The 21,232-nt window shown below is 39.2% G+C and overlaps 1 protein-coding gene across 1 annotated transcript; it reads left to right on the forward strand.

Annotated features, from left to right (window-relative positions):
- The first annotated feature begins 3,649 nt into the window (after positions 1-3,649).
- On the forward strand, positions 3,650-17,284 carry LOC129766791 (phenoloxidase 8-like). The gene is made up of 9 exons (XM_055767387.1): positions 3,650-4,572; positions 4,628-4,729; positions 4,782-5,409; positions 5,463-5,706; positions 5,772-5,966; positions 14,905-15,463; positions 15,530-15,985; positions 16,042-16,669; positions 16,729-17,284. Exons 1-9 carry the CDS (start codon positions 3,694-3,696, stop codon positions 17,172-17,174), a joined length of 4,137 nt encoding a protein of 1,378 aa, XP_055623362.1. The 5' UTR covers positions 3,650-3,693; the 3' UTR covers positions 17,175-17,284.
- Positions 17,285-21,232: the final 3,948 nt, after the last annotated feature.

The raw sequence follows: 21,232 nt of genomic DNA on the forward strand, positions 1-21,232 counted from the left end.
GTTTTTTTTTCTCCTGCATCATTATCAAAGTGAGCTGAAGAGCGGTTTGTTTTTTTTTGCGAGCTGGTCCGTGTCAACTCATTTCAAAGAGTCGATTCTTCAGAACAGCTCATGAGCGGATGACACATCTCTAGTAAGATGTAAAGTCTCAGTGAACAAAGGAAAAGAAGATGAACGAAGGGGAATATTTGCCTAGAGTATAAACAGTGGATCTTGCTGAGGCAAACTTTCATTCTTCGTGAAGAAATCGGCTGAACAACATCGTTGCTGGGCGAACTGGATGGCGAGGGATCGAATGCCTTTATCAAGGCAATGGGGGTGGGGGAGTAATATTATGGATGAAGTAAAGTTTTCCAAGGGCCTTTTTGAAGGTTAGAGACAAATGAACTCAAGGAAGGAAGGAAGGCAAACTTTTAGTAGCTGTCTGTATTCAAAGCAATGAATATTGCTTGTTTTGCGTCTTCCTTTCGGATTGAGCTGTGGACGCGACTTGCTGATGTCTCTGGCATTGCAATCATTGCATCAAACTGACGCCATTGCATCAAGGTTCTGAGCTACACAATCGTGTGGAGAAGCTAGGCTATCGTCAGCTCACTAAGAAAATAATAAAATTCTCTTCACAAAGGATGACAGCTAAGCTAATCTAGACTGGCAATATTAACAGAAAGGGCTTCTGTTGAGAAAGTCGCAAAACGGAGATTAGTGTGTGTATATTTAGTTGCTTCAAGTCATCGATATATTGATATTTGTGTGCGTACGTGCGTGCGTTTGGTGTTGCAAATTATGCAGTCGCAATGATAAATATAAACATGGAGGGGAGATAGCGAGAGGGAAATATTTACGCTAGGGTATTAGTAATAAATGTAGATGTAACATTGTTTGTTTTCTGTCATCAATGCATTGAAATGACGCTATGGTGAAGCAGATGTTAAGGTTGTGCACCAAAAAATTATTTGGGGAATATCAAGTTATTCAATAAGTTACATTAAGTTATTAATTTATTTGGGCTCGCGTGCCAGTCGCAAAACTGCTTTCAACTAGGATTGCATTTGCGCTAATCTTGATCATAATGAAGCAGTGCTACTCATTTCGAGGTTGTTGAGATTAACAGATAGAGTTTATTTCGTTTATTTAGTCACCAAGAAAGGAAATGTCGTTCTGGAATTTTGTATTTGATTTGGTTTCGCTTGTCGTTAGCAAGTAGCAAATATCGAGCACGTATTGTTCTGCGAGCACAAGAATGAATCATCAAACAATTATCGTCAAATGATTATACAATAAAAAACATTTCGACCAAACTGATAGAATGGTTTTTTCAAAATTTTCGTTGCATTATAAAATAATATATATGCTCACTGAACTAGATGTTGACATCAATTCCAGGCGAAAGGTTTCTGTTTGGAACTGGCGCCAAAATTAAGAATCGGCGTTGACTAAATGGCACACGTATGGCACGATTGGCTTTTATGGGATCGTTGTCAACTGAGTTCTGGGTAGATAGCAGTTGTTGAATATCTAATAATCTTTTTTGAATAAATTTGTTTAATTAAACGATGCCCCCTGACAGCACAAGATTGCCAAGAAATTTTTTTTTCTGAACTTCAATATTTTTGTCGCCTTCATGCTGAGGAACAAAAAAAAATGCTTTTAATGCTTGAATAAAGGGTGTGTCACATCAAATTGCATCACGGAAAAACGCTGTAGAAATTTAATTTTTAGGAATTATATCTTCAGCTTTCGCTTATAATCAGATAAGAGTGTATAGATCACGTTGTCCATGCTTCATTGTCAATTTTTCGTAAATTTGGAAAATGTCGTCGAACGAAAAAGAGCGTCGTGAATTAATCCTGTGCACTCATTTCGAGAATCCGGAGTTGTCACATCGGGACATCGGTAAGATGCTGGGAATCGTCCAATCCACGGTCAGCAGAGTACTAAAACGATACTTCGAGAACCTAACCATCGACCGGAAGGTGAAGAACGGCAAAAATGGATGCTCCGTCAGTGGAAAAGATCACAAGCGCGTAGTTAAGCAGTTTAGACGTGATCCGCGAAGTTCGGTCCGGGATGTCGCCAATAAGCTGAATTTGTCAAGTTCATTCGTCCAGCGGACCAAGCAGCGGGAGGGCCTGCGTACATACAAGGTTCAGAAGGCTCCTAACCGCGACGAAAGGCAAAACATGGTGGGGAAGACGCGAGCCCGGAAGCTGTACACCGAAATGCTGACGAAGCCGCATTGCCTGGTAATGGACGACGAAACCTACGTCAAAGAGGACTTTCGTCAGCTGCCGGGCCTGTTGTTCTTCTCCGCAGAGGACAAATTCAGCGTTCAGGAGGAGATTCGCAAGCAGAAACTATCCAAGTTTGCCAAAAAGTACATGGTGTGGCAAGCGATCTGCTCTTGCGGAAAGCGGAGCGCCCCCTTCGTGATGACTGGCACGGTAAACGGGCAGGTTTACCTTAAGGAGTGCCTACAGAAGCGCTTACTACCACTATTGAAGCAGCACAAGAGCCCGACCATCTTCTGGCCGGATCTCGCTTCGTGCCACTATTCAAAGGACGTGTTGGAGTGGTACGAAGCCAACGGGGTCACCTTCGTGCCAAAGGAAATGAACCCGCCCAACGCGCCGGAGCTTCGCCCAATAGAGAAATATTGGGCGATTATGAAGCAGGCCCTTCGGAAGAACCCAAAAGTTGTCAAATCGGAGGCGGACTTCAAGAGAAAATGGATTTCTGTTCAAAAAAAACTACAACCTGACGTTGTACAGAACCTTATGGACGGGGTAAAGAGGAAGGTGCGAGCATACGGGCTTGGGCTCGAAGTATGAATAAAAAGGAAATTCCAAAAGTTGTTTAATAGTTTTTATTTTACTGTCTAAAATTTTCAAAAGGATCGGTCTACTGGGCGTATTTCTACAGCGTTTTTTTCCGTGATGCAATTTGATGTGACACACCCTTTAGAAATATGAAATTTGTATTTTCCGTATAATGAAAAGACCATACTCATATAGAATAAACAGATGAATTGAAGAAAAAACAGTTTTAAATTCTTCAAAAATTGATTCGGCAAAGATCGATTCATTGGTACCGATTTAATCAGTGAATCAATCCCTACGCCGTTTGGAAAATCGATTCGACAAGATCGAACTTTTTATAAAGATCGCCCAATCCTAATCCGAACACAACGCAATGAAGCAGAGCGAATGTACTCAATGCGAATCTTTAAAAAAAACAAGACATTCGTCATCAATTGTTTCGAATATGAAGATTATGCCTGATGGAATGATGGATTACTTGATTAAAGTATATTACAATTATTCTGACTATCAAACTTAACGGCTCTTATTTACCAGATGCAATAGACTTTCGCAATATTCGAGATACTCAACCGATAACCATTCGCAAGTTTGTACGTCAAAGTTCGTGAACTTAACAAGGGTGTAACTGATAACGAATCACGATGCGGTACAAGAAGGGCACACTCATCATTCGCAATATCGCCGTGAAGGTTCTATGACACTTTGTGGTTTTCTTGTGCTTGATTGCAAAATCGCAGATCGAGCTCAGTTTATTCACCTAAGCAGGGATGCAAGTTGCAAACTATAAAAAGAGATGCTTCGCTGCAGTCAACATTCAGTTTTGTCTTTCTATCTTTGCGATTGATTTGCAAAAAAAAGTTTACGTTCATTCGAAATGTCCGATTGGAGAACAGGATTCCTGTGTTTGATGGCTCGTCCCCGGGAACCACTTTTCTACCCCAAGTATGGCGGGAAAACGTACGTGAAACTGCCCGGGAATTTTCTCAGTGATCGGTACCGCCCGGTTGCCGATTCCATTGCGAAACGGTTCGAGAAGGCCGAGCACCATATTGCAATTAAGTCGATCGATCTGCCAGATTTGAGCTATGCAGAGGTGATACCACGTTATGGACATTGTAACTTTTTCGGACCCGAACATCGAAGGATCGCTGGGAGGTTGGTGAAGGAGTTCATGGATCAACCGAACCCGGAAGCACTGTTGTCAATGGCATCGTACGCCAGGGACAGATTGCACCCATCGCTGTTTCAGTATGCTTTGTCGGTTGTGTTACTGGAAAGAACGGATATCTTGAACGTTCCCCTGCCATCGCTTGTCGAAGTATTCCCTCATCGATTTGTTGATCCACTTTTGTTTCCCAGATTGCGAGAGGAAGGATTTGTGGTGGAGCAGTCACAACGAATGGCCATTGATATTCCGTTGAATTATACGGCTTCACAGGAGGATGTAGAACAACGAATGGCTTACTTCCGGGAAGACATCGGGGTGAATCTTCACCACTGGCATTGGCATTTGGTGTATCCACAGGATGGGCCAATCGTAATCGTTCAGAAGGACAGACGGGGTGAGCTGTTCTACTATATGCACCATCAGATAATGGCTCGATATAACACCGAACGGTTCTGTAATGATTTGCCTTCCATAAAACCACTTCAAAATCTGAGGGAATCTGTTCCGGAGCCCTACTTCCCTAAAATATTGAACAGTGCCACAAACAAGACCTATGCATCGAGGAATAGAAATACAACACTAAGCGTAAGCATTTCGATATTCTTGATAAAAATTGTTCGATAAAAAAACTTGATTACAGCACGTAAATAGACCAGCTGATGATGCAGTTGGGACTATTTTGGAAATTGAAAACTGGGTTGCTCGATTTATGGATGCAGTCCAATCACGAACAGTAGTTGGGGTATTTGACATTGATTTGAGTTTGATACATGTTTTAGTATTTGTCATTTCAGCCGAATGGTGAGCGCCTTCCTCTCGAAGATAGCAACGGTATAGATATTCTCGGAAATCTAATGGAGAACTCTATTCTATCTGTGAATATACCATACTATGGAAATATCCATTCGATGTTGCATAATTTGTTGGGATTCGCTCATGACCCAGACAATTTGTACCTGGAAGGACCTGGGGTGATCGGTGAAATATCAACAGCGATGCGTGATCCAATTTTCTATCGGCTGCATCAGTTCATCGATGATCTATTTGAGCAATACAAAAAAGGGCTTACGCCCTATACTAAGCAGGAATTGGGATTCCCTGGTGTAACAATTGGAGACGTTTCGGTACAAGTTACCAATGGGCGAGCGGCAGTGAATCGTCTGCTCACATTCTGGCAAAGATCCCAAGTGGACTTGGCAGTTGGGCTTGATTTCGGTCCGGAGGGTAACGTTTTCGCAACATTCACTCATCTCCAACATGCACCGTTCAGTTATCGAATCGAAGTGATGAACGACACCCAGAAATTCAGAAAGGGTACCGTACGTATCTTCTTGGCGCCGGTGTTTTTCGGAACGAAGAAACCCATCAATTTCCAAAAGCAACGTCGCCTCGCCATCGAGTTGGATAAATTCGTTGTTAACTGTAAGTCATTGTCATGAAAAGGTGGAACCTATAATTGCCAACATTTTTGATAGTGACTCCTGGTTCAAACACCATAATTCGTCGGTCGGACGAGTCCAGTGTAGCAATCCCATTCGAAAGGACCTTCCGACGTCAGGATATTTCAACGATGCGTGGTACACATCGTTATAGAGCATGCAACTGTGGCTGGCCTAGTCATATGCTTATCCCTAAAGGTTCATCCGACGGAATGCCCTACGATCTGTTCGTTATGATCTCCGATTACAAAGATGATTCGGTTAATCTGGATTTCAATGAGTAATACCTTTGTTCTTGATTCCGATGTGGTTTGAGATCGTATTTTTATTTTTGGTTCTCTACAGGAAAGCTGACTGCAACGATTCACATTCGTACTGTGGCCTTCGTGATCGCAAATATCCAGATCGCAGACATATGGGTTTCCCGTTTGATAGGTTCATTGATAAGACGATTGTTCAGATGGAAGATTTCGTGAGATCATTTCCCAACATGAAGCGAACGGTTATCAATGTTCAGTTCACAAATACCGTTATCTCTAGAACTTAATATTGGCGATGAGTTTCTGGCAACGAGTTGAACTCTGTGGAATTAATGAGATGAATGTGCTATACTTTTGAAATCAGAAATAAAGTGTGAAAAAAATTACGAAGCATTATAATAGCATTTTTTCCTTCTTTAAAAATTGATGATATAACCCCATCTGGACAAGAGGTTAGCAGTGTCTTTCAACATAAAATCAAGGCATGTCATTTGGCTAAGCAATCAAAACTAGGAAAGTCTGCAAATATCTTATATGAATCCTAAGAACAGAGGTGTCGATTTCGTGGCCCTTTTTTTGTCAAATCTGGGTCCGATGGTTAGCAACAAACGAAGACACGTTGTTTATTCAAAAAAGGTGTCGATAGATGATTCATCGCTATGTCTAACTTTTTGAAACTTCCAGGAAATCATTCACAAAATAAAAAAAATCTCTTTCGTTCGTATTCACGATTGACGCGCGAATGATAGTTTCTGATGCAGTTATCAAAAACTTTCGGGATCAATATTGTCAGTGAAGGCAACATTATCGTTTTTGATTTTCCTGGTGCCTCATTTAGACCGTGCGTTTTTAGATGTGTTACGTTCGGTCCGTTTTGCAAGTTGATCGAACAAAAAAAAAGTCATAAGAAGACAAACCAGGTGTATTCAATAGATGTTTGCCGAGTAGAGATGAACCAACCTTTGGCTGAAAATGTCTTTAATAAAGAAAAAAAAATAGATGTTGGCCACCGTCTTTTTCAACCGGTTCTATAGCTTATTTTTGATCGAAGGTAAATATGTATCGTGTATTTCTGAGTTGTGTCAGATCTATTCAATGTTATAAATAGGCTGATCAAACGTACCGTTTTGAACGAGACAGTACCGTTATTTTGACAATTTATGATTGTCCCGTATTTTTATTAATCTGCACCGTATTTTGATTGTAAAAAATATTCCTTTGTCATTATTCCCAGTTTTTTTGATTGCATATCTGATTGGAATTTGGATTCAAAATTTCTCACAATGTATTCGTATTCATGTAGAACAATTGGATTTTTTTCTGATTCCTTTGATGAACATTATGCAAAATTGTCTGAGCATAGTAACACACAAAAGGCTTAGTATTTTCGACGGGTTTAATTTTTTTGCACAATGAAAATGTATTGTTGTACATCGACCTATATTTTTACTATGATTTATTTGGAAACACGTGTATAATGGTTGTTTTTTTTATCAGAGATCGGTGACTTTAGTGACATTTAGTGCCTTTTTGAAAGAGACAATATAGCTGAAATTGCTGTCAATTTCGATTAACTTATTAGAGTTCTACAATATAAAAAGGAAAAAGTATGTTTGGCTAGTGAGGTGCAAATGATTCTTAGCACTCTAGTAGATTCAAGTGAAAACATTTTTACGATACTGTATTGGAGTGGAAAATTGAAGACTATTCCAAGTGAAACATGGTAGAATGAAAGGATTTTATTAATGTCGATTTCTGAATGGTCAGAGATTCAAATTAGCATTAATAAAGCACCTTCCTGTTGATATAGATGAAAACGTATCGTTTGGTGAGTGATGATTAAAAAAAATATAATTCGATAAACACGTGGAACAAATATTCCATGCTAGTTTCTAACGATTCGAAAAGCGCAAATATTTTCAGGAACGAAGTGTAAGAAATTCGTGAAGCTAACTGATTATATTTTGTGTTTCTTACCAGTTGAAAGCATTTTTTCTACGATGAAGAATATGTGGATAACGGAAAAGTAACGATTCAATATTGATAACATAAATGCTATGATAATTTTCAAGAATAACCTGGACCTGGTCTATTATGGAATGTGACAAATTTAATGATAAAATTTGCAAAAATCGTAATCTCCTTCGCAATGTCGCTTCATCATCGAAGGATTCGCCGTTATAGAGAACAAAACTGGTATATGGTTTAGTTTGTCTGCAATAAAATTCTCCAAAAATATATTATAAATCAAATTGGATGTTCTATTAATGAATAGTTCTGGAATTGAATCCACGAACGTTCGATGAGTAAGAAACGTGAATTTTTGAAAGTAATCATATGCAAAAAATCAATTTTGGGCTCGACAAAGTTTGCCGGGTCAGCTAGTATGAAATATTTTTTGGCTTACGTGCCCCGTTTTTAATCTTGAACTATTTAGTTAGACTTGTATTAAGTGGGTTCAACTCCAAATGAGTCAAGGATTGAATTTTTGAATTTTTTTTGACACATCTTTGAAAAAATGAAGTTGAGACTATGATTATATCTTTATCGATACGAATAGGAGCATAGTTTGTTCTTTTTAGTTTGTGCCTATTCAGAATGTTCAAACCATATAACTATTTTGTTCGTCCTCATACATTTGTTAAAATCATACAGACTGGAACTAAAAGTATGTCTTCAATCCTAGCCTTGAAAGTATATTTAGACATACCAAAATCATTGGTTGCATGGGTCATTTTGTCCGTAGCTGGTTCTGTGGAATGGCAGATTCGCATAGGGAAATTAAAATTTATCTGTTGCAGCAGTTCAGAGCAATCAATATTTCCTTCTATAATGTCGAATACAAAGGTTTGCTGGAGTTTGAGCTGACTCCATGGAAGCCTATCATGAGGCATACCGAACGAATTGGTTTTGTACTCACTCTAACTTGGCAGCTTGTACTGTCTGATATGGTACCTATATTGGAGCTGCATACTCAAGGATGCTGCGAATCAGAGTGCAAAACAGTGTCTTCAGGGTGTACACATCTGTGAATTGAATAGTCTGTCTGCGAATGAATCGAAGCACCACAACCGCTTCAACTGTGGTGGCTGAGATATGATCTTGCAATCGCAATTTCGAATTTAATTTGACGTCCAAATCGCGAATAGACTCGACCCGCTCCAACGCATTTTTACCGATGTTGTACGAATAGTAGATTGTGTCGAACGGCTGAAAAAAACTAGATCGCCTTGCATTTTGAGATATTCATCGCCTAACTATTTTCACGGCACCACTGCATGAGTTTGTCGATGTCATTTTGCATAGTTAGGAAATCGAGGACAGATGAAATCATTTGATATAATTTGAGGTCATCGGCAAACATTTTAAATTTCTGGGACTTCAGTCGAAAGCATGGTCATTCACAAAAAGGATTCAAATGAACGAACAAAGCACACGCCCCTGTGGCACACCAGACGTGATGAGAAAATTTTCGGAGGAAACTGAGTTGACACACACTGCATCTTCATCGTTGATTAGGTATGATTGTAGCCATTCAGTTATGTGTTCTGGAAATACGATTCAGATTCAAACATGCTGCACTTATCGTCACTTTTAACCTGGAAACAGCGCTTGAATTAGAGAAAATGAAATGATCGATCGGAAAAAGTCACCAAAAGCCTGAAAAAATAAATTCCAATGGTTCTGGCTGATTGCATTCTAAAGTCGATGCCATAGAGCAAATCAATTTAGCAAGAGATAGCTCGATGCAACGTGATACATTCTGTCAAATATATACCGCTCTCTTCAATGTGCAATACACTTTTCCCAACGAACACTCCAGTCTTCGAAACACTTATATAGCTATATTCATTAATTGCTTTCAGTTGGCGCAACGAATTTGTTTTTATGTCTTCAATGCTGTCTTCAATGTGGGTCCTATGAAGTGGTAATTTGAGTTTCGGAATTAGAAGAATGTCTCGTTACCAGTAATTATGCGTAGGATAAACGAGGAATTAGAATTTTATCGTCCAAGCATGTCTTCAGCACGTTGATTGCGATGGATTTTTTTGAAAAAAAGAGTTTTTGTGGCACTAGTCGTGCTGCGACTTTTCTCACTCACGGGCTAGCTCTCTCAAATGGCGATTTCTTTTTTTTCTTTCTGGGCACCATTCCTTTTATTTAGCCGATGTATTCATCAGTTGAAGAGATGGATTGATGTCCGTAGTGGGGCAAATCGTTCGTCTCTTCTCGACCTAATATCCGCGCCTAGGATGGAAGAATCGGTTTGCAGGAAAGATTTCCAGTAAAGCGAAACATCCGCACCCAGGTCGGAATAATCTGTGTTGCACCCGGGGCGAAAGTGTCGGTATCGGAGAAAATGCATGTGTGCAGTTTTGCCACACGTACAGATTTATCTGGAAACGTACAGGTTTTTTCGTTATTTTGATACATATTCTGTACGGTACAGGGCAGGGCCCGAAATCTTCGAAGGTGAAAAATGAAGACCGACTCTACTCTCCGTAGCTTCGCTCCGACTAGAACCGCTTCGGCAGTCACCGCCAACAAAAAGTGACTTGACTATAAAATGAATTGACTAGCGTTGACTAGCGAGGATGACTGATGAACTAGTCCAGTCAGTGGTTATTTGAACTGACGCTAATGAATACAAATGAATACAAATCTGCCTCTTCATGAATGAATACAAATATGCCTCTTCATTCAACTGACTTCAATCCACACTTCCATTTCCCCCTGACACTAATTTTATACCCGCGTCTTATTTTACGTCCATATAAAGAGGAACGAAAACATGATTTCTGATGCAAAAAATAAGTTACCCCATCAATGGACGGTTTATTGTCTACCCATCGTGAATTCAAACCAACGAACTTAGGCATTTATCAAGTATGCTATAAAGGTTCACGCGTTAGTATTAGTAAATAGCGAGCAAAATAGCGCACACACACTGCACGCTATTTTATACGTGTGAGTAATTTTCGTGTACGATACAAAAGAATCTAGCTCACCTGTAGGGTATGTCAAACCACGTTGAACTCAAACATCGATGCTTGCACACGTACATGAGAGAGAGAAACAGAGGAAGGAATTCGTTTTGGGGGATATGATATAGTCGAGTCGGTAGAGGGAGATAGTGACTAAACGCCCGACTGACTGTTGAGTCGTTTTGGCGGAGAAACTGCGTGAAGAAGCCAAAAGTCATTACTAACCGACTACGGATATAGTCAGTCAGATAGTCAGCTGACTATCCTCAGTTAACTATGACTATGCAACTCAATCGGACATAGTGATCCCCGATAATCGTTCGATTAATCGATTAATCGAATACTTCCTACAGAAATCGATTATTAATCGAACGAATACTGCACAACTAATAATCGAAGCGAACGAATAATTTACGTCGATTAATCGATCCAAACCCAGAGAGAAAAAAAAGTACGGCCGCTGAAGTTCTATCCTGAAAATCAATCTTTATCTTTGATGCTCCCCTAAGTTCATAACGATGCTCAATGGCGTTAACGCGAATTAAGCTCCGTTTACGACTTTAGGGGAGCGTAGAAGATAATAATTGATTTTCAGGCGGAACGAACACTTTTTTGATTCCATATGGCTTTCTAGCAAATGAGAAATATTAGTCTAACTAATTATTTCTCTCAGTGTGACGATAAATCGATTAATCGATTATTTGGGGCGATTAATCGTATCGAATAACAAACTGCTGAAAACTATTCGATTAGTTGATGAACGATTAATTTAAATCGGGGATCACTAATCGGACATAAGGGAGTGTGGTGCAGGGTTGCCATGATAAAATCTGTGTTTTCGGTCTGAAACAATGTTTTTGTTTTGGTTTTTTCTCAGAAAATCTGTATTGATATATGTATTGAATGTCTAACTCCAATTTCGAAGCATAATCTTAGCATTAGTACCACTGACTGACATAGTTATTACTGTTACGAGGATGTTGGTGGTATCCAAATTGAGTGTGCAAGCAAATGGAGTGTAGTGGAAACGCAACGCTTTATTGAGGTATAATAAAAATTTACTTAGTTATCAGGGCATGCTTGAATATATAGCGCTGTGTGAATACCTTAAATGCTTTATTATAACACATTTCTGGCACACATAAAAATATAATGGTTGTAGTGAATTCAAAGGTAACAATCCAAAAATTGGAGAACTGAAAAGTGATATAAAGTTGCTATGATGAGGTGGCATAAAACTTCTTCAGATGCTGCTCAAAATCCTCTATAATCTGATCTTGCTACCTGAGATATTATATATTATTCTGGGCATATATTGCAAAAGTGTACTGGTTTTGAAATTAGGCTGAGTGAACTCTGGTGTTTCAGATTGTTTATTTCAACCCCAAATAATACATTCGTTTCACCATTTAGTGTTGGTCGTTGTTGAGCCATTTCAGGTTACATTGAACGATGAATTCTAGTGAGAGCCATCTTTTTGTGGATGAATTCTGTGTTATCAATGGATTGAGAGTTTACCATTTAGGGGAAGACGGGGCAAGACCGCCCGGCAGGGTAAGACGCGCCGCTTCTAGTTTTATAAGAAATCCTCAGTTTTTTGGGAAATATGTTATACAAGAAGCATGATTAGCCTATTATTATTCAGTAGATTGTTCCGGTTCTTTCTGCTTTAAAAGGTATGTAAAATGTAATATAAAATGCGTGAAAAGTGCAAAATAATGCAAAAGGCGCCATACGTCGTGATATTGAATGATTGACTGATTTGACTTGTTGTTCTCTATGGGCACGAAGCATGGACGATGCATGAATGACTTACAGTGACCGGCATAAATAAAAGTCCACTCCATTTAATTTCAAATTTTTAGTTGTGACCAGAGATATCCTGACAAACACTCAATTTGCCTGATTTTTCAGAAATGATCCTGATGTTTCCTGATTTTTATCCTTTTTTTCTTTATCAGAATGAAAATTATCCGAAAAAGATATTCTTGTTAATGTTTTTCTGTTAAGAAATGAGAACTCTCATGTTAGCTATCTGGTCGCACATTTATGAAACTTGCATTCAAATGAACTCTTTTAATACAAAGCTGTACCTAACGTTTTTTTATTAATATGTATGATCGTTGCGAATCGTTTTAATAAGCTTTTTTTAGGGTGAAAACCCCAAATTATATTAAATATGCACTAATGTTTCGAAGTTTTTCAAAATTGTACTAGTTTCTACTAGCAACAAGCTATTTGAATTTCCAGTTAATATAATAAGATTTTGTGTAATATTTGTTCGTCAAATTCAAAGTAACATAAACTTTAATGCTAAAACTATAGTAAATATATCAATAATCGAATAAAATAACATCAAAATAAAAAAAAAATTCATCCACAGCCTCTATGGCCAGCATAAAAATACGAGAGCACCAAACATGTTCTGGAAGGATGAAATTCCTAAGCTGCGTGATAGAAAGCAAATTATTATTGTAGAACAAAATAATAGGAATGTAGATTGTAGAATAAATAAAGCTCAATATATAGTCATTCCATATCGAATCCATGTAGTGGTTTTTGGTTAAAAGGGGGACAATGATTTTTTTAACCATCGGTTAACTTTGAAAAATCATAACTTAAAAACGAAAAAAAACCTCTTTGATTTTTCTCAGCTTTGAAAAAATATAAGTCCGAAGCCATATGAATATATAGTCATAGTCAATATATAGTCAACTTTGAAAAATCGTAACTTAAAAACGAAAAAAAAACCTCTTTGATTTTTCTCAGCTTTGAAAAAATATAAGTCCGAAGCCATATGAACAGTAAAACACAAATACATTTAATGTTTACAAATACAAAATCAAAATTCTTGCAAGTCAACCATCTGTATTGGTTAAGTAGTTCAAAAGTTGTGAATTTTTGAAAAAAAGTCATTTTTGGAAAAAAAAAAAAGTGGAAAAAGTTTGATTTTTCGAATGACCCTAAAATCAAAATGGTCTCCTCAAAAAAAAAAAAAAAAAAAAAAAATACAGGTCTACTGTTTTGCGAAAAAGAACAAAACTACCACATTTCACGAAATTCTGAGAACCACTATGTGGGTTTGACATGGAATGACTGTATATGTAAGTCTGCCTATGAAAATGATGCTTTTGTTTTCCAAAAAATCGGCACAAACTTTTCGGACAACCCAACATAAGCTATCCTGTTTTTTTTTATTTTAAACATGTATTTTCGATTCGAATGAAAGTTTGTATTCCGTGCGATGTTGCAAGATTGCCGGACAGCAGCCCTGCAAAGATGGTGTTCGAAGAGCCCAGCGAGCTAGGTGGTTGTACCAGATGGAGCAAGAGTTGGCAAGAATCGGTGCGGCTGGGAGTTGGAGAACTGCAGCTATGAACCGAGTCCATTGGCAGAACAATGTGATGAATAAGATCCGATATCATCAAGGGAGATAGCCTCATTGTGAATGAAATAAATAAAGGTTAATTTCGAGTGCACTTTTTTTAAATAAGGGCGTTTTGAAGGTAAAATTCGTCCTAAGGTGAATGACTGTTCTGAAAAGTTATTTTTGTGTACTGAAAAGTAATTTTTGTTGATCAAAAAGAATTGGTATAAAATAGCATTTTTCACTCCAAGGTATCAGCTTCCAAAGTGCCCCGTCTGTTCTCAACTTTAGTTTCAGGTTAGATCTGTTAAATAATCGAAGTTCCGCCGAATCATGATTGATGAAACAGAAAATTAATCGAACTTAGAGGCTACAGATTAATTAATTGCTGTTGGGAAAATAAAACATTTCAAATGAATCCAATAATCATATCGATGGAATTTTCTTCCTGCTTGCGCGATATATGCTCTTCTTTACTGTTGATAGGGCAAAAAGATAAGAGTTTATCATGTCTCATACTATTCACATAACATCGGTGATATATTTTTGTTTTATGTTATGCGTTTTTAATAATAGCATAATAATATAATTCAATATCGATATAATTATTAAATACGCTTCGCCAGCAGCGTTGTTTTGTTTCCCATCTTTATCTCGAAACCAAGCACCGCATAATTCTAACGATATTTGAGCTGAAGTGAAACTGTGTTATCAACGTATGAGGTTTGAAAAACCGCAAATAGCCTAGCTGTCCAAATTTTACCAGCTGATATTCGCTTTGTTAGATGCATTTTCAAATTGCTATAAAAGCTGTTGTATTTTGGGGATTTATGCATATCGCTCAGTGTTTTCTTCTAGTGACACAGTCCGTGCAATATTTCAGTACTCAAAATGTCCTCTGCATCGGGAAATCGTAAGCTGCTCGCGCTTATGCAGCGCCCATTGGAGCCAACTTTCTACCCGAAAGATGACGGCAAGACGGTGATCGATCTGCCAGAGAATTATCTCACCGAACGGTACCGCCCGATTGGAGCCAGTCTGCAGAATCGCTTCGGTAATGATGCCGAAGTCAGGATCCCGGTCCGAAATACTGGAGATCCGGATATTGCCTTCGCCGAGGCGATCGAACGTCGCGGTGGATTTTCGCTGTTCAACAAAACGCACCGTAAGATCGCCGGTGATTTGATTGCGCTCTTTCTGAATCAACCCGATGTGGACGCGTTGATGAGTGTCGCTTCGTTCGCTCGTGATCGTCTGAATCCAGTGCTGTTCCAGTATGCACTGTCGGTTGCCATCCAGCATCGGCCAGACACGGCGGATCTCAACATCCCATCGTTTTTGCAATTGTTCCCAGATACGTTCATCGATCCTTCCACGTTCCCAAAGTTGCGCGAGGAAGGAGCTGTTGTTCAACAGGAGAATCGAGTAAGTTTTCACATTTCCTGAAGGATGAATAATTGTGCATTTTCAAAGCATCAATTTATTTGTTAGATGACCATCGAGATTCAGATGAACTTCACTGCTTCGGACCGTGAAGATGAGCAGCGGTTGGCTTTCTTCCGTGAGGATATCGGTGTCAATCTCCACCATTGGCACTGGCATTTGGTGTACCCAGGGGATGGACCGGACCAAGTTGTTCGTAAGAACCGCCGTGGCGAGCTGTTCTACTACATGCATCAACAACTGATCGCCCGCTACAATGTGGAGCGTTTCTGCGCCCGTCTGGCTCGCGTTCGCCCACTCAATAATCTGCGTGAACCCCTTCCTGAAGGTTACTTCCCGAAAATCATCAGAACTGCCAACAATCGAGCTTTCCCCCCACGGCCGCAGAACCAAATTCTGAGGGATGTGAACCGTGTTGACGATGACGTGATCTTCACCGTTAACGATTTGGAACGTTGGGGAAGCCGCATTGCTGAAAGTATTGATGCTGGTTTCTTGATGGGTGTAAGTACGACATTCACTTTTAATAGCACCGTTGTTTCATTGTTATTTTTCCGCAGCCAAATGGAACGCGTATTCCTCTGGATGAAAACACTGGTATCGACTTTCTCGGAGATATAATGGAACCATCTGCTTTGTCCGTGAACCGTCAGTACTATGGAAGCTACCATGGTGATATGCATAACGTCATTGCCTACAGTCATGACCCAGACAACCGTTTCTTGGAAGGCTATGGAGTGGTCGGAGAGTTCCAGACTGCCATGCGTGATCCGAGCTTCTATCGTTTACATTGTCAGGTCGACAATATGTTCCATCGCTTCAAGAATACTTTGGCTCCTTATCCGGCTAATCAGTTGAATTACAACGGAATTCAAATTCAATCGTTTGGTGTTCAGTTGAATCGAGCTAATGCGCCTGCCAACGTTCTGCTAACTTATTGGCAAAGATCACAGATTGATCTGGCCACTGGATTGGACTTCGGACCACAAGGAAATGTATTTGCCTCGTTCACACATCTCCAGCATGCCCCGTTCACTTATCGACTGACCGTAAACAACACTACCGGGTCGATGAAACGTGGTACTTGTCGCATCTTCATTGGTCCCAAAACTGATGAACGCAACACAGCCCTTACGTACAGAGAACAACGCATTCTGATGGTCGAACTGGATAAGTTCCGCGTGACCCGTATGTTATGTTATGTTTTCACAAACATTCTAGTGTATCATATACGTTTTTTATTTCAGTCAACCCCGGATCGAACAACATCGTTCGTCGTTCGGAGCAGTCCAGCATTACTATTCCGTACGAAAGAACCTTCCGTTCGGTGGCTCTATCTAACGAGGCAGGCACGGAACAGTTCCGGTTCTGCAACTGTGGCTGGCCACATCATTTGCTGGTTCCGAAAGGAACTCCCGAGGGAATGCCGTTCGATCTGTTCGTGATGATTTCCGATTACGCTGGCGATACGGTCAACCAGGAGTTCGATGAAAATGTTGACTGCAACGATTCGCACTCCTTCTGTGGGCTGCGTGACCGTCTGTATCCCGATCGCCGTGCAATGGGCTTCCCATTCGAACGTCGTGCACCGGACAGCATTAGAACTCTGCAGGATTTCGTGCGCGGTAATACTAACATGGCACTCACCAATGTGCAAGTTCGTTTCACGAATACTGTGATCGCAAGAACCTAACCTGTACTGATTTTAATACATTGACGCATGCTGAACCTTGAACGATGACGATTGGCTGAATTTTTATTGTATCCGTAGTCTTAGTTTAAATAAATTCATTGCAAAACGAATTTGGTCTTTGTTCTTCTTGAATGATAAATATTTCCAGTTCTGAACATCTTCAAATAAAATACATTTTCTCTTGAGATACTATGGTTGCTTATGAAGTGAAAACTTTAAAGTCATCGACAAATTAACAGAAACGTTCTCTTGGAGTAGCTGTACTCAACCTGCGGTCCGCTGACCGTTTTTGGCTCACCAGGCTCATTTGGTTGGCCCATCTGATGTTACTTTATTTCAATCCATTTTTTGTGTGTAACAATAACGAGCACCTAAGAAATCATTGCTTATTTTTTCGACGTAGGTCTATGTCTTTTAGTAATGGTGCCAAATCGGAAAAAGGGCACGTTTTTTTATTAAATAGGCATAACAAATGTAGTTTTCTTTGTGTGGATAGTGTGAAAGAGAAAATGTTGCCTTTGAGGCTCCGCCCGATTTCAATTTATTGAGTAGAAACAAGCTATTCGGGATTTCACAGTGTTCACATCAGTCTTCCAGTCATAGGGGTAGTGGGGGCAAATTGGTCATGGGGGGCAAAGTGATCACCTGCTTTGCCCCCACTAGATGACCATTTTACCTCCAAACAAAAAAAAGCTTCGAACATTCTCAACTTATTCGCCTCTAGACTTAAAAATTAGACCAATTAGACCAATTCGTAAAACTATACACTCGGTGGAAAGGACATTTGGAAAACCTCGCTGCCGTTGCCATCCGTTAGCGACCAGACGGCTGATTGATAAATCGTGAAGAACTTATAGGCGATATTTTTCTGATCGATCATTGAATTTTCGAATTTTCAAGCATTGTTTCCGGGTTCAAAGTTTAGTTTCCTTAGATTTCAGATAGTCAGCATTTGCACGGAAGTAAATCGTAGAATAATCAGACTGACTTCGTCCATAAGCTTAATAAAACGCTCCAAAGCGATCCATATGTAGATATTATGTTTATAAAGTAGTCAGAAGCTCTTTGTTGAGATTAAAATCGATGTATACTGCAAAAAAAAAATTTCCAAAAAGTTTTTCCAAGGTCGAAATTTAATAAGAAAAAAAATGTTTTCGCAATTTTTTCGAGTGGAGATCAATAAAAAAATCGGAATGAAAAAATCAATTTTCTAAATATCGAACTTGACGCAATTCTACATTGCTTTAATCTTCCCTGCCACACTTTCCCTAGAAGGTGAATACGTCCAGTTCTACAGCTCGAATCTTGGTGGAAGCACGAGCACGAGCTCTCGTGCGAGATTGCATTCACGTCTGTCGTTTGCCGCTCTCGGTCAGCATCCGAGCTCTCACGGTCTCTATCTCTCGACAGCGGGACCGTATTTTCTCTGTTGTTATCGTTTGATAACAATGCGACACATCCACACGGTGTGGCTATTTAGGGATCACTTCTGCGGCTCTTGTTCGACTGGAGAGCGTGTAATTGAAATTCAGCTAACTGAGATAAACAGGGGCGATGTTGAGATTCTCATGCTTCATCTGGGCCATTGTCGAGCCCCGGCGCGGTGTGCTGAGTTGTGGTTTCGCGGTTGAAATTAGTCGAGAATAGTTTGTGGCACATAGGATTGTGTACGTGAAACTGTTCACTGTAACCTTGATAATCATATCTGGATGGCAATATAGATTTATTTTATCATTTTATTCATTCATTTAGTTTTGGGATCACACAGACAGAGGAAACGTATAATGGACATGAGTTTCTCGAAAAAATCTTGTACACAATCAATTAACGAGTCTAACTATAGCGGAGTTAGCAAATCGGAATGCCGATTTTGCATGTATTACCGCACAACTATCGGTTGATGACGTTCGGCACCTTAGTGCCCCCATAACTGATAAAATGTTAAGTGTTCGATTGTTACAATCTTTATCTCTTAAAAACAAGTAATTCTCAGTTTTGTCATTTCTCCCATTCCTTATCTTTCTTTTTCAATTGAAAGAATATCCAGGTATCGATCTAAAAATTATGGTAATTATATAACCATAAGACTAATCCACAAAATAAAAAAAACATATACTTATAAAGAATATATATAGAATATTTTGATTATAACATTTCATAAGATAAAAAAAGAAAGAGCTCAATGAAAACATGTAATTCATTTTTTCCTATTGAGGCGCTGATTGTTCGGAAGATTATCATTTCTGTGAAAAAATTTGCAAAGAAATATTCATAATTTTATCAGAATGCAATTGGATCATTTATTTGAATTTTTTTTTTCTGAACACATACTAACATTTGAAAGCTTTCGAGGCAGATGATTTTATTTGCTCATTTGACGCTTCAGAACACGAAAAAGCATATTTTCTGCCGAAGATGAAACGCTAGTTTGGGTGTAGTTTCCGGGTTAATAATAATACAAAGTACCAGGGAAATGGTCTCGCTCGCTCGGATTGAGAATCTCCAAGCCCAATCCGTTGGCAGAAAAGAAATGGGATTAGGAGAGAAGAGCATACTTTTCAATCCGGTGGCAGAAAAAAAATGGGATTCGGAGATAAGAGCATACTGTTCAATCCGATGGTAGAAATGAGATTGGGAGAGAAGAGCATACTATTCAGTCTTGTTGTGGAAACGAAATGGGATTGGGAGTGAAGAGCATACTATTTACTCCGATGGCATAACAGTAATGGGATTAGGAGAGAGGAGCATACTGTTAAATCCGGTGGAAGAATGGAATTGGCAGAGAAGAGCATACTGTTCAAACCGGGGCCAAATAGAAATGAGATTGGGAGAGTAGAGCATACTTTCCAATTCGGTGGCAGAAAAGAAATGAAGTTGGGAGAGAGGAGCATCCTTTTTTTCAATTTTAGGATTAGGAGATACTGTTAAATCCGGGGGCAAAAAGAAATGGGATTGGGAAAGAAGAGCTACTGTTCAATCCAGTGGCAGAAAAGAAATGTGATTTGGAGATAAGAGCATACTATTCAATCCGGTGGCAGAAAAGAAATGGGATTAGGAGAGAAAAGCATACTTTTCAATTCGGCAGTCTTTTGGCAGAAAAGAAATGGGATTGAGAGAGAAGAGCATACTATTCAGTCTTGTTGCGGAAACGAAATGGGATCGGGAGAGAAGAGCATACTATCCACTCCGATGCCATAGAAGAAATGGGATTAGGAGAGAAGAGCATACTGTGGACCAAAACATTATTCAAATGGTCAAGTTCAACTACAAGCAAAAGCTTATGCGAGAGCAAAAGTTTGGCATCCAAGAGCCAAAGAGAGTCGATGACATGGTTAACCCTTTCGTCGTCCCGTCACCCAGATATGGGTGACACTTTCCTTGTTTAAATTGAATAGGATTTTCAGAAGGATTTTGATAGAATAGGCACCTTAATGTAACTATAGGATATGAAGAAAAATAATAAAATCATAACCGTAATATTCTACTGTTTATACTATACTTTTTATTTATTTATAGTTCGGGTGGTTTGTACTGCAGTTTTTTGCAAAACCCATACAATATGACTTTGGCATCTATTCGTTTTCAATTGAAAACAATCATTGCTAGATCATGTAAAAGTTATCTACAAACTAAGTTTGATCTTCATTCAATAATTTATTCGCAAGTTGGGCCCTACAAGAAACTCAAAAACGTCGCTTTGGGCGACGAATGTGTTAAGCGAATCAACATTAGGGATGCGGCTGATCCCATTGTCAAGTCATGGAAAATGCTGATATCCCGTTGTCGGTTGTAAAAGAACGCATACTTTCGATTGTGAAGAAAATGATTGATGAAGATAATATCGCTTACGACGAGAACGTGGACTTTGAGGCTCTAATCGACGATGACATAGTCAACATTGTTTTACATCCAAAAATAAATACTCCAATGAAAATTCTTTTTCGACTGCCGAGGGTGTGAATGCTTCATCAATCGGAACTACATTAGCTTGATGAAGATGAAGAGTCTGAAAATTGGGTTTCAAATGAACAACTTTATGTAGAATCGAAAAGTGTCTT

This window comes from Toxorhynchites rutilus, chromosome 2 (assembly GCF_029784135.1).
Source record: "Toxorhynchites rutilus septentrionalis strain SRP chromosome 2, ASM2978413v1, whole genome shotgun sequence".
NCBI lineage: Eukaryota > Metazoa > Arthropoda > Insecta > Diptera > Culicidae > Toxorhynchites > Toxorhynchites rutilus.